The sequence below is a fragment of the Aquarana catesbeiana genome, linkage group LG05, assembly GCF_042186555.1.
Source record: "Aquarana catesbeiana isolate 2022-GZ linkage group LG05, ASM4218655v1, whole genome shotgun sequence".
NCBI lineage: Eukaryota > Metazoa > Chordata > Amphibia > Anura > Ranidae > Aquarana > Aquarana catesbeiana.
In genome coordinates this window covers 159,138,580-159,156,949 of record NC_133328.1, presented here as the reverse complement: position 1 = coordinate 159,156,949, position 18,370 = coordinate 159,138,580, and the positions used below count along the sequence as shown (strand labels likewise).

At 46.3% G+C, this 18,370-nt stretch overlaps 1 protein-coding gene across 1 annotated transcript in view; it reads right to left on the bottom strand.

Annotated features, from left to right (window-relative positions):
- Window positions 1-10,498, bottom strand: part of STT3B (STT3 oligosaccharyltransferase complex catalytic subunit B) — a 255,397-nt gene extending 244,899 nt beyond the window's left edge. The window contains exon 1 of the mRNA XM_073630289.1: window positions 9,878-10,498. Within this exon, the coding sequence (XP_073486390.1) occupies window positions 9,878-10,158 (281 nt within the window). The 5' untranslated portion in view covers window positions 10,159-10,498. The remainder of the gene's footprint in view (window positions 1-9,877) is intronic.
- Window positions 10,499-18,370: the final 7,872 nt, after the last annotated feature.

Genomic DNA, 18,370 nt, shown 5'->3' with positions numbered 1-18,370 from the left:
CACGATCCACGGATTGTGACTACAATGGTTTGCAGGCTCCCATGGAGGAAACAAATAAATAAAGCAACCCATGGATGATTCTTAAGTGTGGTATTGGACAGATCACCAAGTGAGGTTGAAAAGGGAGAAAACAGATGCAGCCACCTCATTATAGAATCAGTAAAAGGTGCAAAATATAAAAATTTGTTTTTGGGTTTAATACCGCTTTAAGAAATTAGGACTATTGCTCTGTTTAAGGAAATACCAATTTATGTATTTCACAATTTTTTCTGCGTTTACATCAATGAAGTTACACTAAAAGATTTTAGGTTTACTTCTGCTTTTATATGGTGAAATGAAACAGCCAGAAGCAACTTTTCTTTATGTCCAGCGTTATTTTCTAACATCAAAGAAGGTGTTCGAAGATGGTTTTGATGGAAAGCATGCTGCCCCAAAGTAAAAACAGACCTTTCCATGTAGGCGGTTTGCTGACTTGCAGTATCAGAACAATAGGAATAATCAAAGAGTATTTTGTCAATACTTTTTAATAGTAAGCATTCAAATACTAAAATGAGATGTTCTCCACCGCTGGGCCACGACCTGCTGCTGCCCTTCTGTTGGGCGGTAGCGTCCTATCCGCTCCGACAGCTACTGCGGTCACATCACTCACATGGGACTTCAAGCAGAATGACACAACAAAATAGCACTCCAGAAGTTGGTACTGCCAGGAAGAGGTCAGTGGTAATTTACCCCACCCCCCTCATCGCAAGTTCCTCCAGCAGTGAAAGGGGAGACGAGTCCCATAGAATCACTGCAAGCGTTCACAACAAATCTGAATGGTATTCCCAGAAGTGTGCAATGACATTATAAAAAAGTAGAAAGTAAATAGTTGCTGGACTACACCAAAAGAAATTCATTATACTTCGATATGTGTTAATACATAATAAAATATTGATATTTAGACAACGTGCTGAAAACCAAAAACTACAAAGAGTGAAATGATAAAATATTGTAAATCCTCTTCAATTTTTACAAATTTAAAGTGTATGTATAGCTCAAAATACCTGAAAAAGCCAATATATCATCACAATGAGGACTTTATATCAAAAAAAGATTACCATATTATGCATAAAAAAGTCCCAAAATGTGCAATAGCCAAGTACTGCTCTGAGGAGCCCCAAAACCTAGCTATACGTATACATCAAATGGCCAGACCATCCAGAGAAGGCAATCATCTGTCTTGCAGTCTTTCTCCAGGCACTGCACACTTAGGCCCCTTTACACACCTGCTTAGCGGGGAATCTGTCTGCTGATCCCCGCTAAGCAGGTGGATGGCTAGTCTATGTCCGCTTCGCTTATGCAGAGTGGACACAGATGCAGCTCACTCTCCTCTGATCGGTTGGATCTAAATAGACCACCTGTTCATTTACACCAGACTGCCATCCAATCAGCCAGACAGATGGGGAACAGATCTTCTGCTTAGCGGCCAGAATTGGATGTCAGCAGGTGTCAACGAACACATGTCCGTTGACACCTGCAGCTCCATAGAGGAGACTGGAGGGTCTGATCAGGTCCACCTTAAAAACTGACAGGCAGACCCAGTTGGACCCTTCGTTTTGAAGAAGCTCCTGTGTTTTTTTTTTTAATTTTGCGCTTTTGTAACGTGAAATGTGTAAATATATATGAGTAAAAATATTCACCAACAAAGCAAAAAAAAAAAAAAAGAAGTTTTGTTTATCATTTATAAAATAGACGTGGAAAAAAAAAAAAAAAGCAGGAAAATAATTAAATGGAGGAGAATAGGGAGTAAATTAAGGCCGATTAGAGTAAATTAAGGGTTTATAAGGGGTTATACAGAGAAACATTTGCTCATCTCTGATCTGCAGATGAAGAAACAAAGAATAAAAAACAAACAAAAAAAAAACACAATGTTTCTTTTTATTTTAGTGTTTCAGCGGCTAAGCAATGTTGTTAATAAACATTGCTGGCTGCTTTTTTTTTTTTTTTTTTTCTGACAGCTCCAATTACCAGACTTCTTTAACACTTCAGCTGTCAACAGGGGAGACCCACTGACAGCTCAAAGAACCGAGCCACGGTTTCAGGTATTGCTGCATTTGCACGAGTACCGATACTTGTATCGGTGCAACCCTAAATAAAATAAAGCTAAACTCAGCAATTTTTTAATTTTATCTATTTGGAATAAAGGTTTTATAAAAAAATAAAATCCTGACCATTGTAAGCACCCAGTTTGACTCAACCCTCAAACTGACACTTTTGCTGGGTCTGTTAAAAGTTGAGAAATAACAGACTTACTGGTCGGATCACCAGGCAGCCTCCACATCCAAGACTGGTAATCTGCTAAATTAGTTTTAAGATTTAAAAATAAATGCCATAACTATTTTTAGGAAGTGTGCAGGAATCTCTCGTCTGGATCAGAACTTTGCTTCACATACAAACAGTTCCAATAAACTCCTGAAACGGTTATGCATCTTTGAGAACGTTATTAATAGTTGAATGACGTTCACAGATGTTCCTAAAAAAAGTTTTAGAAGCTTATGCTAACTGAAATCGAAAAGATAAAAGTTTTAAACGGTGGAGACTTTTGAAATAGTAAGGGAGATTCATCCAACTTGCCACACAGCAGGCAGTGTAAAACAGGCATATCAACTTTAGATGGCCAATAAATTAGAGAGATCATCACCCGATTCACACAGGGGCAGCCCAACTTGCTGCGTGACTCTGTAAGGCGACCTGCACGCGACTTCAGCAGCGGCTTGCAAAATGACTCCTGAAGTTGTCCCAAAGTAGTACAGGAACCTTTTTCTAAGTCGGAGCAACTTGAGTCGTTCCTTTTAGAACGGTTCCATAGTGCAGAACGGAAAGCGACTTGTCAGGTGGCCAAGTCACCTGACAAGTCTCCCATGTGTGAACCGGGGCCAACGGTCAGCAGAGAGCACTTGCATGTCTCTTCAGCAATAGCCAGCCTTGCTTGCAATCGGTTGTAAAAATGCATTCACTTCTGCTTTAAAAAAACAGAATACGCTTTTTTTGTGCTGTGTAGAGCCAGTCATGACAGTTGTGGCTTGGAAATGAGAGACAAGCTTGTGGTGTAGAAGCAAAATCTCATCTATTCCTATGAAGAATCCAGCAGGGGACACACACTAAGGGTACACACACTTGCTATAGCAATCATCGCTCATGCTCTTTCTCACTGCACGGTCACAATACATAGGACATAGAGTGTAGCATATAGTAGCGATTAATTTGTGCGATTGGTCACTGACATGCAATGAGTGAAGTGTAGATTTTACCAGTATGACTGCAAGAATTGCCTCAGAGTCCAGCCTAAGGTTTGCAGCATTTCCAGATTGCCAGCTCTATATAAATACTCTATGAGAGTAATTAAAGGATAAGTTCACCTGTGGGAACATGTTACCCCTCATTTTTAGGATGCAACATGTTCCCAATGCGATTTCCCCCCACAGTGCGATTTCCCTTTCCCCAACAGTAGTATGGGGAGATGTTTCCCGTACTAGCTGTCACTTTTTGAAATCAGAGTGCCCACACGGCCACGTCATTTCATTCACACAGCTCTGTGTGTGAACAACTACAAGCTCTGGCATCCTTTGCGGCTGTTGGCTTAAAGTTCTCAATGAACGGTGTTGTGGAGCGCCATGGTAGTTCATCGATTCTTCCTGTCAGATACTCTGACAGAGCTGGAGGAGACCTGTATGGCCCCAGCGATCTGCTGATCACTGGTTCAATGCTTTACAGCAGGGGTCTCAAACTGGCGGCCCTCCAGTTGTTCCGAAACTACAGGTCCCCTCATGCCTCTGCCTCTACGAGTCATGCTTGTAACTGTCGGCCTTGCAATGCCTCATGGGACTTGTAGTTCCGAAACAGCTGGGAGGGCTGCCAGTTTGAGACCCCTGCTTTACAGGCTCCAAGAAAAATAAATGCACATTTTTTTACCTCAAAAAAAAAAAAAAAAAAAAAAAAAAAGAAGTGCATTTATTATTTTTTTTCGAATAAGTTAACTTATCTTTTAAAGTGGAACTAAACTGCATCTGAGTACCACAGTCCAAAATGCTATTTAATTCATTTGTACTATTCAAAGCAAACTCCCCCATCCATTCAGGACGCCATGCTTTATTTTGCCACAAAATCACTTTGAAAAACACCCCCAGCATTTTTGGCTGTGGCCATCTTGAGTAAGGGCAGAGGATTCATGTAGCATTTACTTCCTGGAAACAGGAAGTAAATATTTTATGCATATTTTAGGGATGGAGGTGCGTCACTGGTGACACCAGACCTTTCCTGTCTGTTTACTTCCTGGAATCCATCTTGCCCTTAGTCCAGGCATGCAGACAGGTGTGCTTAAAAAAAAAAAAATCCTCCTCCCCTCCTGAAGACTCCGGGGATGTATGACATAATTTGCCTAGGCCTGGAAACCAGGAAGCAACTGATGAAATGTAAGAAAAAAGTTCAAGTAAATATTATATACTTTCCTATCTATTTAGGAATGCTAGCAGCATAAGGATTAAAAATAGTCAGTGTTGACAGAGTGATGCTCCACTTTAAAGAGTGCAGGACTCAGCAGGAGATAAAAGAAACCTGTCATGAGATTAAAAAAAATAAATAAATAATAAAAGGGGAGTAGACTGCCAACCTGAAAAGATCAGATGTCTGTCTTGCCTTTTACTTCCAATACTTTCTAAATAACTGATCTGGAACAAGATTACCAAGCATTGAATTGTGGGGGTCAAGAGTCAGCATCTTCCAGAGGTCAATGATGGCTGCGGAATGGCCACACAATTTTCAAAGAAATTCAACAGACCATAGAGTAGCCTATAGTTATAGTAGTTCGAAAAATAAATAAAAAAAAATTATATATATATATATATATATATATACACACACACACACACACACACACACACACACACACACATACATATACACACACTTTGTTTGTTGCTCAATGTCAAAGCAGCAAGCAGAGAAGAATCAAACTGACTCTACAAAGTCACCATTCCTAAATGAGGCTGAAAGCAAACAACACCCAATTTAGCAGAGCACTGTGTACATATTGTATACATGCCAGGATAAAATAAAATATCAATGTACTCGCTGATCTCCATAAAACGTACACTATGCAAACTCACATTTCACAATTGCAGAACCAGACAAAGAACCACCTTTATAAAAGAATTGTACTCTTGAAGCAGGATGCAGTTCTAGTATTGAGTATATAAATTCTATTTTTTTTTTTTATTATATTGTTTGCCTACTTTTCCTCCACAATTTCATGCAGATCAAGATACCTGGCAAAAGACAACATTACCAGGAGTCAAGACTAATAAAGCTGGGTTCACACACCAATACATGTCAAGGTATATTGAAGGGTCTTTTGAAATCCAAACCAGTTCAAGAAAATGGGAAACCAACTTGAAGAAACTATTCCTCCCAACCCGACACCAACCGGGGGGGGGGGGGGGGGGGATGGGTGGGAACTATTCCTCCCAACCCGACACCAACCGGGGGGGGGGGGGGAAACGACGACTATTCCTCCCAACCCGACACCAACCGGGGGGGGGGGGGACTATTCCTCCCAACCCGACACCAACCGGGGGGGGGACGACTATTCCTCCCAACCCGACACCAACCGGGGTGGGGGGGGGTGGAACGACGACTATTCCTCCCAACCCGACACCAACCGGGGGGGGGGGGGGGACACGACGACTATTCCTCCCAACCCGACACCAACCGGGGGGGGGGTGGGACTATTCCTCCCAACCCGACACCAACCGGGGGGGGGGGGGGGGGGGGGGGGGGGGAGAAACTATTCCTCCCAACCCGACACCAACCGGGGGGAGAAACTATTCCTCCCAACCCGACACCAACCGGGGGGGGAAACTACTCATCCCAACCCGACACCAACCGGGGGGAGAAACTACTCATCCCACTGATACCAATGGGGCATGGTTTACCCCCACCAATGCCAAGACACTTTCTACATCGTCTGGCAACACTCTGCCCCCACAAAGTCTAAAGTACAGTAAACAGGCCCTATGTTTAGAAAGTTTAGTACGGGAACGAAAAGAGACTTACATACCTACTACTCCCCCCCCCCCCCCTTCAGCTAGACCGGTTCCCGCATCTTCTCCCACACACGCCAGTGGTCTAGGGTCCTGGCAATAGCCTTACACTGGGCATAACGACGGCGAGGGCCATACACTGCCAAAGAATGGGGGGGGGGGGGGGGGGGATCATTTTAATTTTTCTCTGAGTCAAGCTGTAAGAAACTAAAAAGCGCAGCAAGCAAATCATTCAAAAAGGCTTTCAGGTGAATAAAAAAAAAAAAAAAAAAAAAATTGTATGGTTGGAAGAAATTACTAGAAAAACAAGAGAAAACTGCCAGAAAAGGAAGGTTAGGAAGAAAAAAATAAATAAAAAACACCCCACACAGCCATCAACTAGAGAAGTAGAATGTTCACTCTAATGCCCTGTACACGCGGTCGGATTTTCCGACAGAAAATGTGTGATAGGACCTTGTTGTCGGAAAATCCGACCGTGTGTAGGCTCCATCACACATTTTCCATCGGAAATTTCCCACACACAAAGTTTGAGAGCAGGCTATAAAATTTTCCAACAACAAAATCCGTTGTCGGAAATTCCGATCGTGTGTACACAAATCTGACGCACAAAGTGCCACGCATGCTCAGAATAAATTAAGAGACGAAAGCTATTGGCTACTGCCCCGTTTATAGTCCCGACGTACGTGTTTTACGTCACCATGTTCAGAATGATCGGATATTCCGACAACTTTGTGCGACCGTGTGTATGCAAGACAAGTTTGAGCCAACATCCGTCGGAAAAAATCCATGGATTTTGTTGTCGGAATGTCCGATCAATGTCCGACCGTGTGTACGGGGCATAATTGTGACCGATACAACCTGCAGAACTTGTTTTGGATCTGGGCATTCACTTGCGTTAACAATAAAAAGCAAGCATTTGGCTGTAGCGACTTCCTTAAATGCTGAAGACATGTGTCAAGGCCATGCATTCTCTAAATCAATGTCAAGCAGACAAGCACTGAATCCAATAATTATTGAGAGTATAACAATCCAGCTATACAGATGTCACATCCCTAAATTACATTGGAGGGTATCCAGTGACAGACAGGCCTATTGAGTGTGCACAATGAAGCCAGGTTAGCCTTTGTGGATAGACACCACATTGAGATTATGCGTTCTTACAATCTACTTCCTGCTTCTCTCGTTTAGTTCCGCAGCAGCAATGCTTTCTCCCCGCACACAATACGTCTGTGCAGCTGCATTATATGCAATTGCCTGTTCCGCTAAAATAATATGCCTGCAGAAAAGGTTATTTCCTTTGAATCGCATGTAATCAAAGGCAGGATTGTTACCCAAGCCACAACAGTTTCATAATCACTAGAGTTTGAACAGCCGCGTAAGTGAAGAGGCGGCTCTGGGCTTTTCTAGCAGTGCCTTTGCTCCTGGCAGACAGCTAAGTGACGGTGTACAGGAGAGAAGGGCATATGGCAGGGTGGTGGGTGGAAGTGACAACAACCTGCACCCACAATCAGCTCTGCACAAAGCAGGCTTTCCTTATTGGAGGGTAAGGTACAAAATGTCTTGTCCATTCTCACAATAGGATATTTAAATGCCAATAGGATGCATGGGAAGTACTGCAGAGAGAAATCAGGATCTCTTTAAAAAGCAATATAAACAGCACACATTCCATTCAGGCAAATGTGATCCATTACCCAATATTAAATTAAAAATGTGCTCACTGATCAGACATAAAAGTGATAGCCAATCACAAGACATGCCAAGGACTATCACACTGCAACCAGAAGTGTCATTCCCCAAAGTATACAGTGATCAGCTGTCAAATTCAGAAAGGATGATTTCTGATTGGCTGAATGATTGCACTCTGCAAATGTCAGGCTACATGTGCAGCAAGAAACATGTCAGGACTTCCTCCTGAATCGGAGAGCGTCTACACGTACATTCAGTTTCAGCCACACGTTTCATTTCCAGCAGAAAGTAGGCTGAGGCATTCTCACACATTACTGGCACTTTTACTATTCCCGCTGGCAGGGAAAACGTCTTATTGCAGAACTGCCAGCAAAGAGGAACCCAAGTGACATGTATCTTATGTCTGTACAGAGGCTGCTCATTGTAAGGAATGAGGAATGGTTGGTTGGGGGGGGGGGGACAAAAGTCATTCAATACCAAACACACAGAAAATGACAATTCAGCTGGCGGCAAGTACACATGATGTACATAGAGAGCAAATAGAATGTAGGACAAGACTTCTCACAGAGGACTGGAGGAGAAGAAACATTCCCTTCTAGATAATCTCATATCCAATGGATGGTCTTCATACAGGAGTGATAAGTCCAATGACATAGGATCCGCTGATCACAATAATAAATGGCCTGAAAGCACAGATAGCAGTATACAATGGAATCCCAATATACAGGACACAACTAGAACCAAAGTCCTATGTCACTACAGGACACATCCACACACATCCCACCTACACTGGGCACCAATGTAAAGGGGGTCACTTCTACTGACCTCGGATATAAGGGGGCATCTGATCACTAAGGTAAGAGGGGGTAGGGGCCATCCGCTGACCCATCAATGTAAGGGGGGGGGCAATATAAAGGGGGCAACTAGGCACAGAACATCAATGTAAAGGGGTTACACCTACTGACCTCAGATATATGGGGGAAACTGATCACTAAAGTAAGAGGGGGGGGGGGGGTTATCCACTAATCCATCAATGTAAAAAGGGGGGGGGGTGAACACAACCAGCCACTTACCTACCAATGTAAAGGGGGCAGCTGGCCACTGAGCACCAATGTAAAGGGGTAATGACCTCAGATATAAGGGGGAAACTGATCTCTAAAGTAAGGGGGGAGCTGTCCACTGAGCCATCAATGCAAAGGAGGGGGGGGGGGGCGCAACTGGCCACTTACCAATGTAAAGGTGCTAATTCTCCTATTGACCTCCATAGTAAAGGGGCAATTGATCAATGTAAGGGGGGGGGGGGGGGGTTGCACAGTCCACTGACCAATGTAAAGGGAGAAACTGGCCACTGAGCACCAATGTAAAGAGATTACTACTTCTACTGATGTAAAGGGGCAACTGGCCACCAATGTAATGGGGGGGGGGGGGGTTGCCCACTGACCTATTAAGGGGCTCTGACCCACCAATGTAAAGGGGGTTACTACTTCTAATGACCTCCAATATAAAAAAAAAAAAAAAAAAAAAAAAAGGAACAACTGACTATACCATTTCAAGGAAAGGGGGGGGGGGGCAACTGGCTACACCAGTGTAAAGGGGGGGACTGGTCACTGACCAATGTAAAGGGGTTACTTCTTCTACTGACCACCAGTGTAAGAGGGGAGGGCTGTCCTCTAACCCACCAATGTAAGGGGGTTCTACTGACCAATGTGTATAAAAGGGGGCACTGACCAATGTAAAGGGGTTACTTCTTCCACTGACTTCTGTTGTAAAGGGGCAAACAGAGTAAAGGGGGGGGGGATGGACTGACACCAACGTAGGGGGGTCTTACTCCCACAAATAGAAGGGGGTCACGCCTGCACTAGCCACCAACCTAAAGGGGTCACCTCCTACTTGACCACCAACGGAAGTTGGCACCTCACCTAGTGTCCACAAGGGGAGTCACTTCTCCACCAATGTAAGGAGTCACTCCTCTCCCCCTATCTTCTCATTGGTCCATTTGAAGCCTAGCAGTGACAATGCTATAGCCCAGGTAAGTGTAGGATGTATGGAGGAGGCGGTGTCCCCCTTCCCCGGAAGTGCCCCCTGGTTGTCACCCTGTCATTGTGTACACTCACCAGGGGTCGAACTCATGAATGATGCTCTCGAAGCGGATGACTGCGAAGAGCCTGGAGCTGAAGCCGGCCAGCCAGGCCAGGAAGAGGATGGTGAAGGAGAGCAGAGACTGCCAGCCGGCGGGCTGCGACAAGCCCCCCGATAGCGCCCCCACGGGGGAGTGGACAACCACGCTGCTGTTGGCCGAGGATGCCGATCGCCCGGAGCCCAGGGCGGGGGAGGAGGCCCCGGAGTTGACGGTTGCCGCTTTGTGCTTATGATCCAGGGTTGCGTGCTCCGCCATGTTGGATTCCCCCCCGCTGGCCGCTCCTCCTCCCGGGTGGGGGTGTGTGTTGGAGGAGGGGGGGACGTTCGGTGACGGTTGGCGGAGCAGGGGATGAGGAGGGAGGTTTAAAATGCGCGGGCACGCGGCTCGTCCGTTAGATGGCCCGAGCAGTCCCCGCGTTGTCCCGATCGCCTGCAGCTGCACACTCCCGCGGCCCGGCCGGTTTCGCTGTCCTCATCACACTCTCAGGGCTGGTCCAGGGAAGGCCGGGATCACTGGAGCCGGCTAGTGCTCCTCGCCTCTCCGCTCAAATGACATTTCCTACTCAGCGCTGACTGGGGGAGGGGCTTCACCGGGACAACACGCCCACTCCCTGAGCGAACCCTAAACTCTCAGCCAGTAGAGGAGCGACAGGTACGTGGGAGGCGGGGCGCGGGCGAGACGACGACCAGTCGCGGACAATAGACCCGTGAGTCACGCCTCCTCACTGGTCGTGACGTAACTCGGAGGCGGGGCGTCCATAAACACTTCCCCGTAGGCCTACGGCACGTGCTTGTTAGATGAACGGGAAAGTGCGGGATGACGGACGGGTATGCACAGCCAATGGGAGCGCGACGCTGATAGGGTGGGCGTGACCTTTAGTAAACTGCGGGGAAAATAAGCCGGGGTGGGGGGAGAAGGCGGGGCTACCACCTTTGTGTCATCCAGTTACGTTTGTCCGATCTTTCCTTGTTGCTGGCCGGGGAGGGGTCTGAGTGACGTCAGCGGAGTGGGGCTCAGGTGACTTCTGTGTCTGGCCACCTGCTGTGCATCCCCCGCCCATGTACTGCATGCAGATCGGAGATCACTAGTGTCACCCCGGGAAGTGGACTTCACACTCAGCACATTACACAATCCTGTCTACCTGTCACTTATCTTCCTGCACACTGCTGTGTGGTGCCCATTGTGCACAGATCATAGAAAGTCCCAAGGGCGATACCTTTGTTTTTATTGATGTGTGAGAATGTTCACTTCTCTGCCACACACATCTAAGTGCAGCCCATTGCTTCCAATGTGTGGCTTGATCAGTACAAATAAATACAGTTGCCGGCCAGTATTTTTGCATGTAAATACCCACTAATGATATACAGCCCATCCCCCAGCGTCATTTCTCCCAGGAATGGCTGATGGGACCCGATCTATAATGACATGTAACCATACCTCCCAACTTTATGTGATGGCAATGAGGGACACCTATCTGCAAAAGTATACAGGCATAGGACACACCCCTTGTCACGCCCCCTTAAAGGAGAATTCTACAAAAAAACAAGATTGGTTAAACCCACAAATGCTTTTTTTTACTTCTACTATTCCTTTATATTGGCTTTTGGAATTCACAAATGCAGCAATTTAGAAATTGGATGAAAGGTTTAACACTGGGAAACACTTTTTTACAGATAAAAAGTGCATTTTATATACAAGTATATAGATCAGACCAAAATCAGGGAAAAATGAGGGACATTGCTCCAAATCAGGGACAGTCCCTCGAAATCCGGGACAGTTGGGAGGTATGCGTGCCGCTCAGCTCCACCAGGTCATCTGATGTAACCACTGCTTGGTGTGCGGACAAGGACACATCCCAGCTCCAGACGTCTAATATAAAAAGAAAAAGTCCTGGAAGTCGCACATCTCTGCAAAACCTCATAACAGATATGTCCAAGTCCCCATGACTACGCTCCGATGGGGGCGTGGCCTGGTTGGATCCCCCCGGCTTGGACTGTTATACACCTTACATGGTTTTCTGGGAACTTTCCATTAGGAATGTCTGATGTCCATACATCAGTACAGTGTGCAAGAGTTCTAAAACACGCCTATAACGTTTCCGACGCGTTTCACAGATGTGAAAGTGGTGTCAAGCAATACTCAGCAAACTTCCTGTGAGGGTTTTTTTTTTTAACTCTTCACAATTTTAAAAGGAGATTTCATCACTTTTGATGCTTTGCAACTGTGCATTATACCTCGTACACATGATCGGACTTTCTGCAGACAAAATCTCAGACTTTTGTCCGAAAGGCGTGCGCCTGGATTTTGTCTTGCATACAAACAGCAAGGAATTGTCAGCCAACAAACACAAACATAGTGACCTACTACGTGGTTTTTCAGCTCTTTAGCACCACCCTTTGGGCTCCTTCTGCTAGATTTGTGTTAGTAGAAGTTTGGTGAGTGTTACATAGTTACATAGTAGGTGAGGTCGAAAAAAGACACAAGTCCATCAAGTCCAACCTATGTGTGTGATTGTATGTCAGTATTACACTGTATATCCCTGTATGTTGTGGTTGTTCAGGTGCTTATCTAATAGTTTCTTGAAACTATCGATACCCCCACATGTTGATTCACGCTTTTCATTTCGCGCTTTTCATTTCGCGCTTTTCAGTTTGCACCTTTCATTTCGTTATTTTCAGTTAGTTTATGAATGGCCGTTATTCAACCAGCCATGTTGCGGAATCGGAGGAGATAACGTGTTATTTATTATTGGCCTTGGAGTTATTGCTTTGACCCAAGATCAGTCCAGGAACAGGAGGAGGATGAGGAGTTCTTGGACCAAAAATTGGTTGCTTTATTAATCGTGACCAATTATGTCATATGCCTTTGCTGCGGATGATTTTCGGAATTATCTCCGGATGACGGACCCCTGCTTTCACCAACTCTTGGCATTGTTGACCACCTATATTAAGAAGCAGGGCACATTTTGTTATTTTATTTTTTGGTTGAATAATAATGATTTTATTTGTTATATTTTCTATATTTTTGCATCCATAGAATGCACTTTTTGGTTACATTCTATTGGCAGACAGCATGTCTAATTTTATTTCTTTTCTTTTTTTAATGCACAATAAAAAATAGTGGAGAATAATACTTGGGTTTTACTTCAAATGACAGTTTGGGAGTAGGCAGTTATATTTAAAAAAATGCAATGTAAAACTAACACCAACATAGTTGTATCTTTGATCTTAAAAACATACAGGATAATGGCGCAGCATAATAATTATTCTTGATATCACTAGAAAAAAAAGCCTTTGAAAATTCATTTGCAATAACTCCATCAGTATCACCAGCAAAGCAGCTTCATTATTATCTCATTAAAGAAGAGAATTTTGTGCTGTATTTCGAGTTTTCATCATTTGCCACGTCACGAATGTTAATTCTCCATTACGAACGCTAGTTTACAAGACCGACCACTTCTGGCTCGTCCTTGCTTCCGAGCATGCGTGTTTGTACTTCGGACTTTTGTCCGATGGACTTGTGTACATACGATCGGAAAATCCGACAACAGACATTTGTCTGCTGAAAATTTTAAAACCTGATATCCAACATTTGTCCGCGGAAAATACAACAATTGTCCGATGGACCAAAAGATAAAACTTTCCACCAACAGTCTGTCATCACACATTTCCCGTCGGAAAATCCGATGGGGGCTTTAGGCCCCTTTCACATATACGGACCGTTTGTCCGTTTTTCATCCATCCGTTGATGGATGAAAAATGGACATCAATGCATGACAAGGGTAGCTAAGAGCTTACCCCTGCAGTAACCCTTACCCTTTTTACCTTATCATAAATTTACTATAATTTAGAATAAACACTCGACACCTAAGGTGGGTTAAATGGCCAACATGGCCTTTTATTAATAAAACAACATTTTGTTACAATACACACTGTAAGAACCCACCTAACTACACTATTTCACTAAACAGTCTATATATATATATCTCTATCTTTTAAGATCCAAGGCGGGTACCAATGTAACCATTACCCTCTTAATTTGTGTCAGAGGCACATCCAACTGAGTTGCCACCCCAGCCCCTATATATGAAGACTCAGGGCCTAAACCCAGCTAACCTCAGCCACCCCAGGGTCCTTAAGCTGCACGGTCACTAGCCAGTGAACCGTTCCCACTCGAGGATACCATACCTGATGGTTCCCCACCGTTTACCCAGAATGCACCACATTCTACCACCGCCAAGGATCCTAACATGCCCCCACGCAGTGTTAAACAACCCGAAACCGACCACCCATTCAAGACTACCCCCAGATTAAGGGCGGGAGGGAGGGATGCTCTCAACAGGTTCCACTAGAACTGTTACAGCCCCACCCCATTCACATTAATTTATTAACTATTAGCTCCCCCCTTTGCACCAAATTCTGTCCAATAATGGCCACTTAATTACAGCCATATGCCACACCTTTCTAACCACACCTTTAACCCTGACCTTGCTGGTTTGCCTTATCACCCTGTCATGTCCCCCCTGCGCTGACTGCGTTCCTTCTCAGCTACGGGCTTCTCTTGACAAGGGTAGCTAAGAGCTTACCCCTGCAGTAACCCTTACCCTTTTTACCTTATCATAAATTTACTATAATTTAGAATAAACACTCGACACCTAAGGTGGGTTAAATGGCCAAAATGGCCTTTTATTAATAAAACAACATTTTGTTACAATACACACTGTAAGAACCCACCTAACTACACTATTTCACTAAACAGTCTATATATATATATCTCTATCTTTTAAGATCCAAGGTGGTACCAATGTAACCATTACCCTCTTAATTTGTGTCAGAGGCACATCCAACTGAGTTGCCACCCCAGCCGCTATATATGAAGACTCAGGGCCTAAACCCAGCTAACCTCAGCCACCCCAGGGTCCTTAAGCTGCACGGTCACTAGCCAGTGAACCGTTCCCACTCGAGGATACCATACCTGATGGTTCCCCACCGTTTACCCAGAATGCACCACATTCTACCACCGCCAAGGATCCTAACATGCCACAGCGCACAGGTATGACTCCTTATACCTGAGCGCTCCGCCACACACGAAGAGCCCTCTAGGCCCAAAAACCACATATCCGTCCCTATCGCGTTAAGGTGAACGCCATCACCCCTGAGGTAACGCCAGGTCTCGGACTCCAAATCCTGATGTCTAATCACCAGGCCCCCATTCCTGACAAAAAACCGCCCCACCTCCTTATTGACTTTAACACGGGCCTTATTGATTCGATCCACAGATCTGGCTTCTCTCCAAACAGTGCGAGCCACGATCTCGGACCAAACAAAAACAGTGCCCGGGAAGTCACAGCGAAGCCTGAGGAAATCGAACCGAACGTCTCTGATCAGTTCTCTGGAACGCCTGACGCCCAGATCATTTTCCCCAGCATGAATAACCAAAATATTTGGGGCCCTGTCCCAGCGTGCAAATCTATGCACCTCGGGAACCACTCTGTTCCACATCATGCCCCTTACCCCTATCCAGCGAACACTACCCTCTTCCCAGGAGAGACCTAACTGCCTAGCATCGGGTCTAACTTCAGCCCTCCTGGCCCCCCAGTAAACAAATGAATGCCCGAGGATCCACACTAGGCATCTGCGACCTGAAAACAAATAGAGAAAAAAACATTGCCCCACCAACCTGGACATATAACAACTAGAACAAGCAGACCAACATAGAAAAGAGTTAGCGTGAGTGTCACCACAAACATGACGACAAAGACCCCCCTCCCTATGCTCACATTAAGTGGGGTCTAACATATAACCTGAAACGATTCGACTCCCACCTGCCGATACGCTTTATCATCTCTGCTCCTAATCCCCATCTTGACGCCTCCGTGGCGGCTCCGATTCGGAAAGAGTGTGAGCCGAATTGCCTAGGATCCAGGCCCGCCGCTTTCAGACATTTGCGAAAAACCGCAATGAACTGAAAACGCGACAAATACGAGCCATTCTCATGTATCAAGAAAGGTCCCGCACTGGCAGGCCTGACCGCAATAAATTGTGATACCGCCGAAACTGGGCACAGCCCGGCTACCTCACCCCGGAATAACTCCAGGATTACACCTTTTCCAGCCTGATCCGTTTTAGACTTACGAATCACTAAGCTTACTGACACTTCTGTGACAGACACCTCGTCTCTAAATAGGCCCCCCGCGACGTGCTTGGCAGGGCTAACCAATTCCCCTATGCGTAAAGCCCCAAAAAAAGGCCAACTGAAAAGCCACCCGAAACAAGAGCTGCTCGTACCCGTCCCCACACACCCCCGGAATGTGAGCCATAATCAACCACAAAGTGGTGAAGGAAACCGGGCGCCGCAGATCTCTGGACTTACTCCCCTTACGATATCCCTTCATAGCCTGCCTTATTATAAAAGATTTCGTGACATCCTTACCTCCCTGTAGTTTAAACCAAAAGGCCAAACCCGCTAATTTACGGTCCACTGACGATACCGATGCCCCATTCAGAAAGTTTTGAACAATGAAATACAGGACCAATGCTGACACGTCGTCTCGGGGCTCAAGCCCCCCTACCTTCTCCAGCAACGCATTCCATTCCCTCCACGCACCAGCGTATGCACCCCATGTCGCCTCACTCAGGGATTTACGGATCAATCCTGCGGCGACTCCAATGCGATCGTCCATAACCCCCGGAGGACAGGGGGTACCATGCTGTTCCGCGTCCGGCGCCAGTCTCCGAAACTCTTTCCACTGTGAACGAGACAAAGCATCCGCAATCCTGTTAGAAACCCCCGGGATGTGCACCGCATAGACAAAAGCATTCAGGTGAAGGCATAACAACACCAAATGCCGTAACAAGCGCACCACCGGAAGGGAGGAGGCCGACAGGGTGTTAATGGCAGTGACAACTCCCAAGTTGTCACAGTGGAAACGCACCTTCTTGTTCTGAAACGCCCTACCCCAAATTTCCACCGCCAGTACAATTGGAAATAATTCCAAAAGCGCTAAGTTACGCAACCACCCAGCCTCCCTCCAAGCATCAGGCCAACCACCGGCGCTCCACCTACCCTGGAAGAACGCTCCGTATCCTCCGGACCCGGCCGCATCCGTAAACAACGCCATGTCCGCATTGCTAACGGGGCCCGACATCCATATTGACCTTCCATTGTAGGTTCCCAGAAAATCATCCCAGACCCTGAGATCAGCTTGGTGATCCCGGGTCAAGCGAACGAAATGTCTGGGGTTGCTGACCCCCGCCATGGCTAACGAAAGCTGACGGCAGAATATCCTGCCCATTGGAATGATTCTGCAGGCAAAATTTAATTTTCCCAAAAGGGACTGCAGCTCCCTGACCCGAACCTTACGTCTGCCCCCCATGGCCCTGACTTCCTGCCGCAAAGCCACAAGCTTTACTTCCGGCAAACGGCATTCCATGGCTACGGAATCGATCGTGATCCCAAAGAAAACCAATTCCGTCGTGGGACCGACCGTTTTCTCCGGTGCTAAGGGAATGCCAAAACGATCCGCCACATGCTGTAACGTGCCCAGCAGTACCGCGCATGCGTTAGAACCTGCAGGGCCTATACACAAAAAATCATCCAAGTAATGGATGACGGAATTGAGCCCGGACACATCCCGCACTACCCATTCCACAAAGGAACTGAATGTTTCAAACAGCGCGCACGAGATGGAGCACCCCATTGGTAGAAAACGATCGACAAAATACGACCCTTGCCACCTGCATCCTAGGAGGTGCATGCTATCCGGATGGACCGAAAGTAGACGAAAAGCCGACTCCACGTCAACTTTTGCCAACAAAGTCCCCCGTCCATACCTGCGTACCCATACTACTGCGGCATCGAACGATGTGTAGGTGACCGCACAGGCCTGCGGATCAATCCCATCGTTTACTGATGCCCCTTTCGGATGCGAAAGGTGGTGTATTAAACGGAACTTCCCAGGTTCCTTTTTGGGCACTACACCCAGGGGAGACACAATTAAGCCCTCAATGGGCGGGGAAGAAAATGGACCGCCCATCCTGCCCAAAGAAACTTCCTTCTGCAGTTTCTCCGTTACTACCCCCGGGAAAAGGCGAGCTGACTGCAGGTTATCGGAAATCGGCGGAACCGTATTCAAAGAGCACGGGATTCTGAAACCCACCGAGAATCCCTCCCACAGGAGTCTAGCCGACTCCTGGTCCGGATACCTATTTAGGAAAGGAAACATCTTTTCCGCCCTCACTGGTGTCTTCCCTTTTTCCAGATCCGTCCCCCGCCCTGTTTTTACCTGCCTTGAAACACCTACTGAAGGAATGACTGCCCCCGCATCCTGAGCATTCATGCTTGAAGCGACAGGACCCTCCAAATCGGCACGAGCTGTCATTGAACTGCCAGCAAACCCCCTTTTTCTTAACGGCCGACGAGCCTGAGGTGGAAGCACCGCCGGCCCCTCCTGGAAAAAACTGACTCC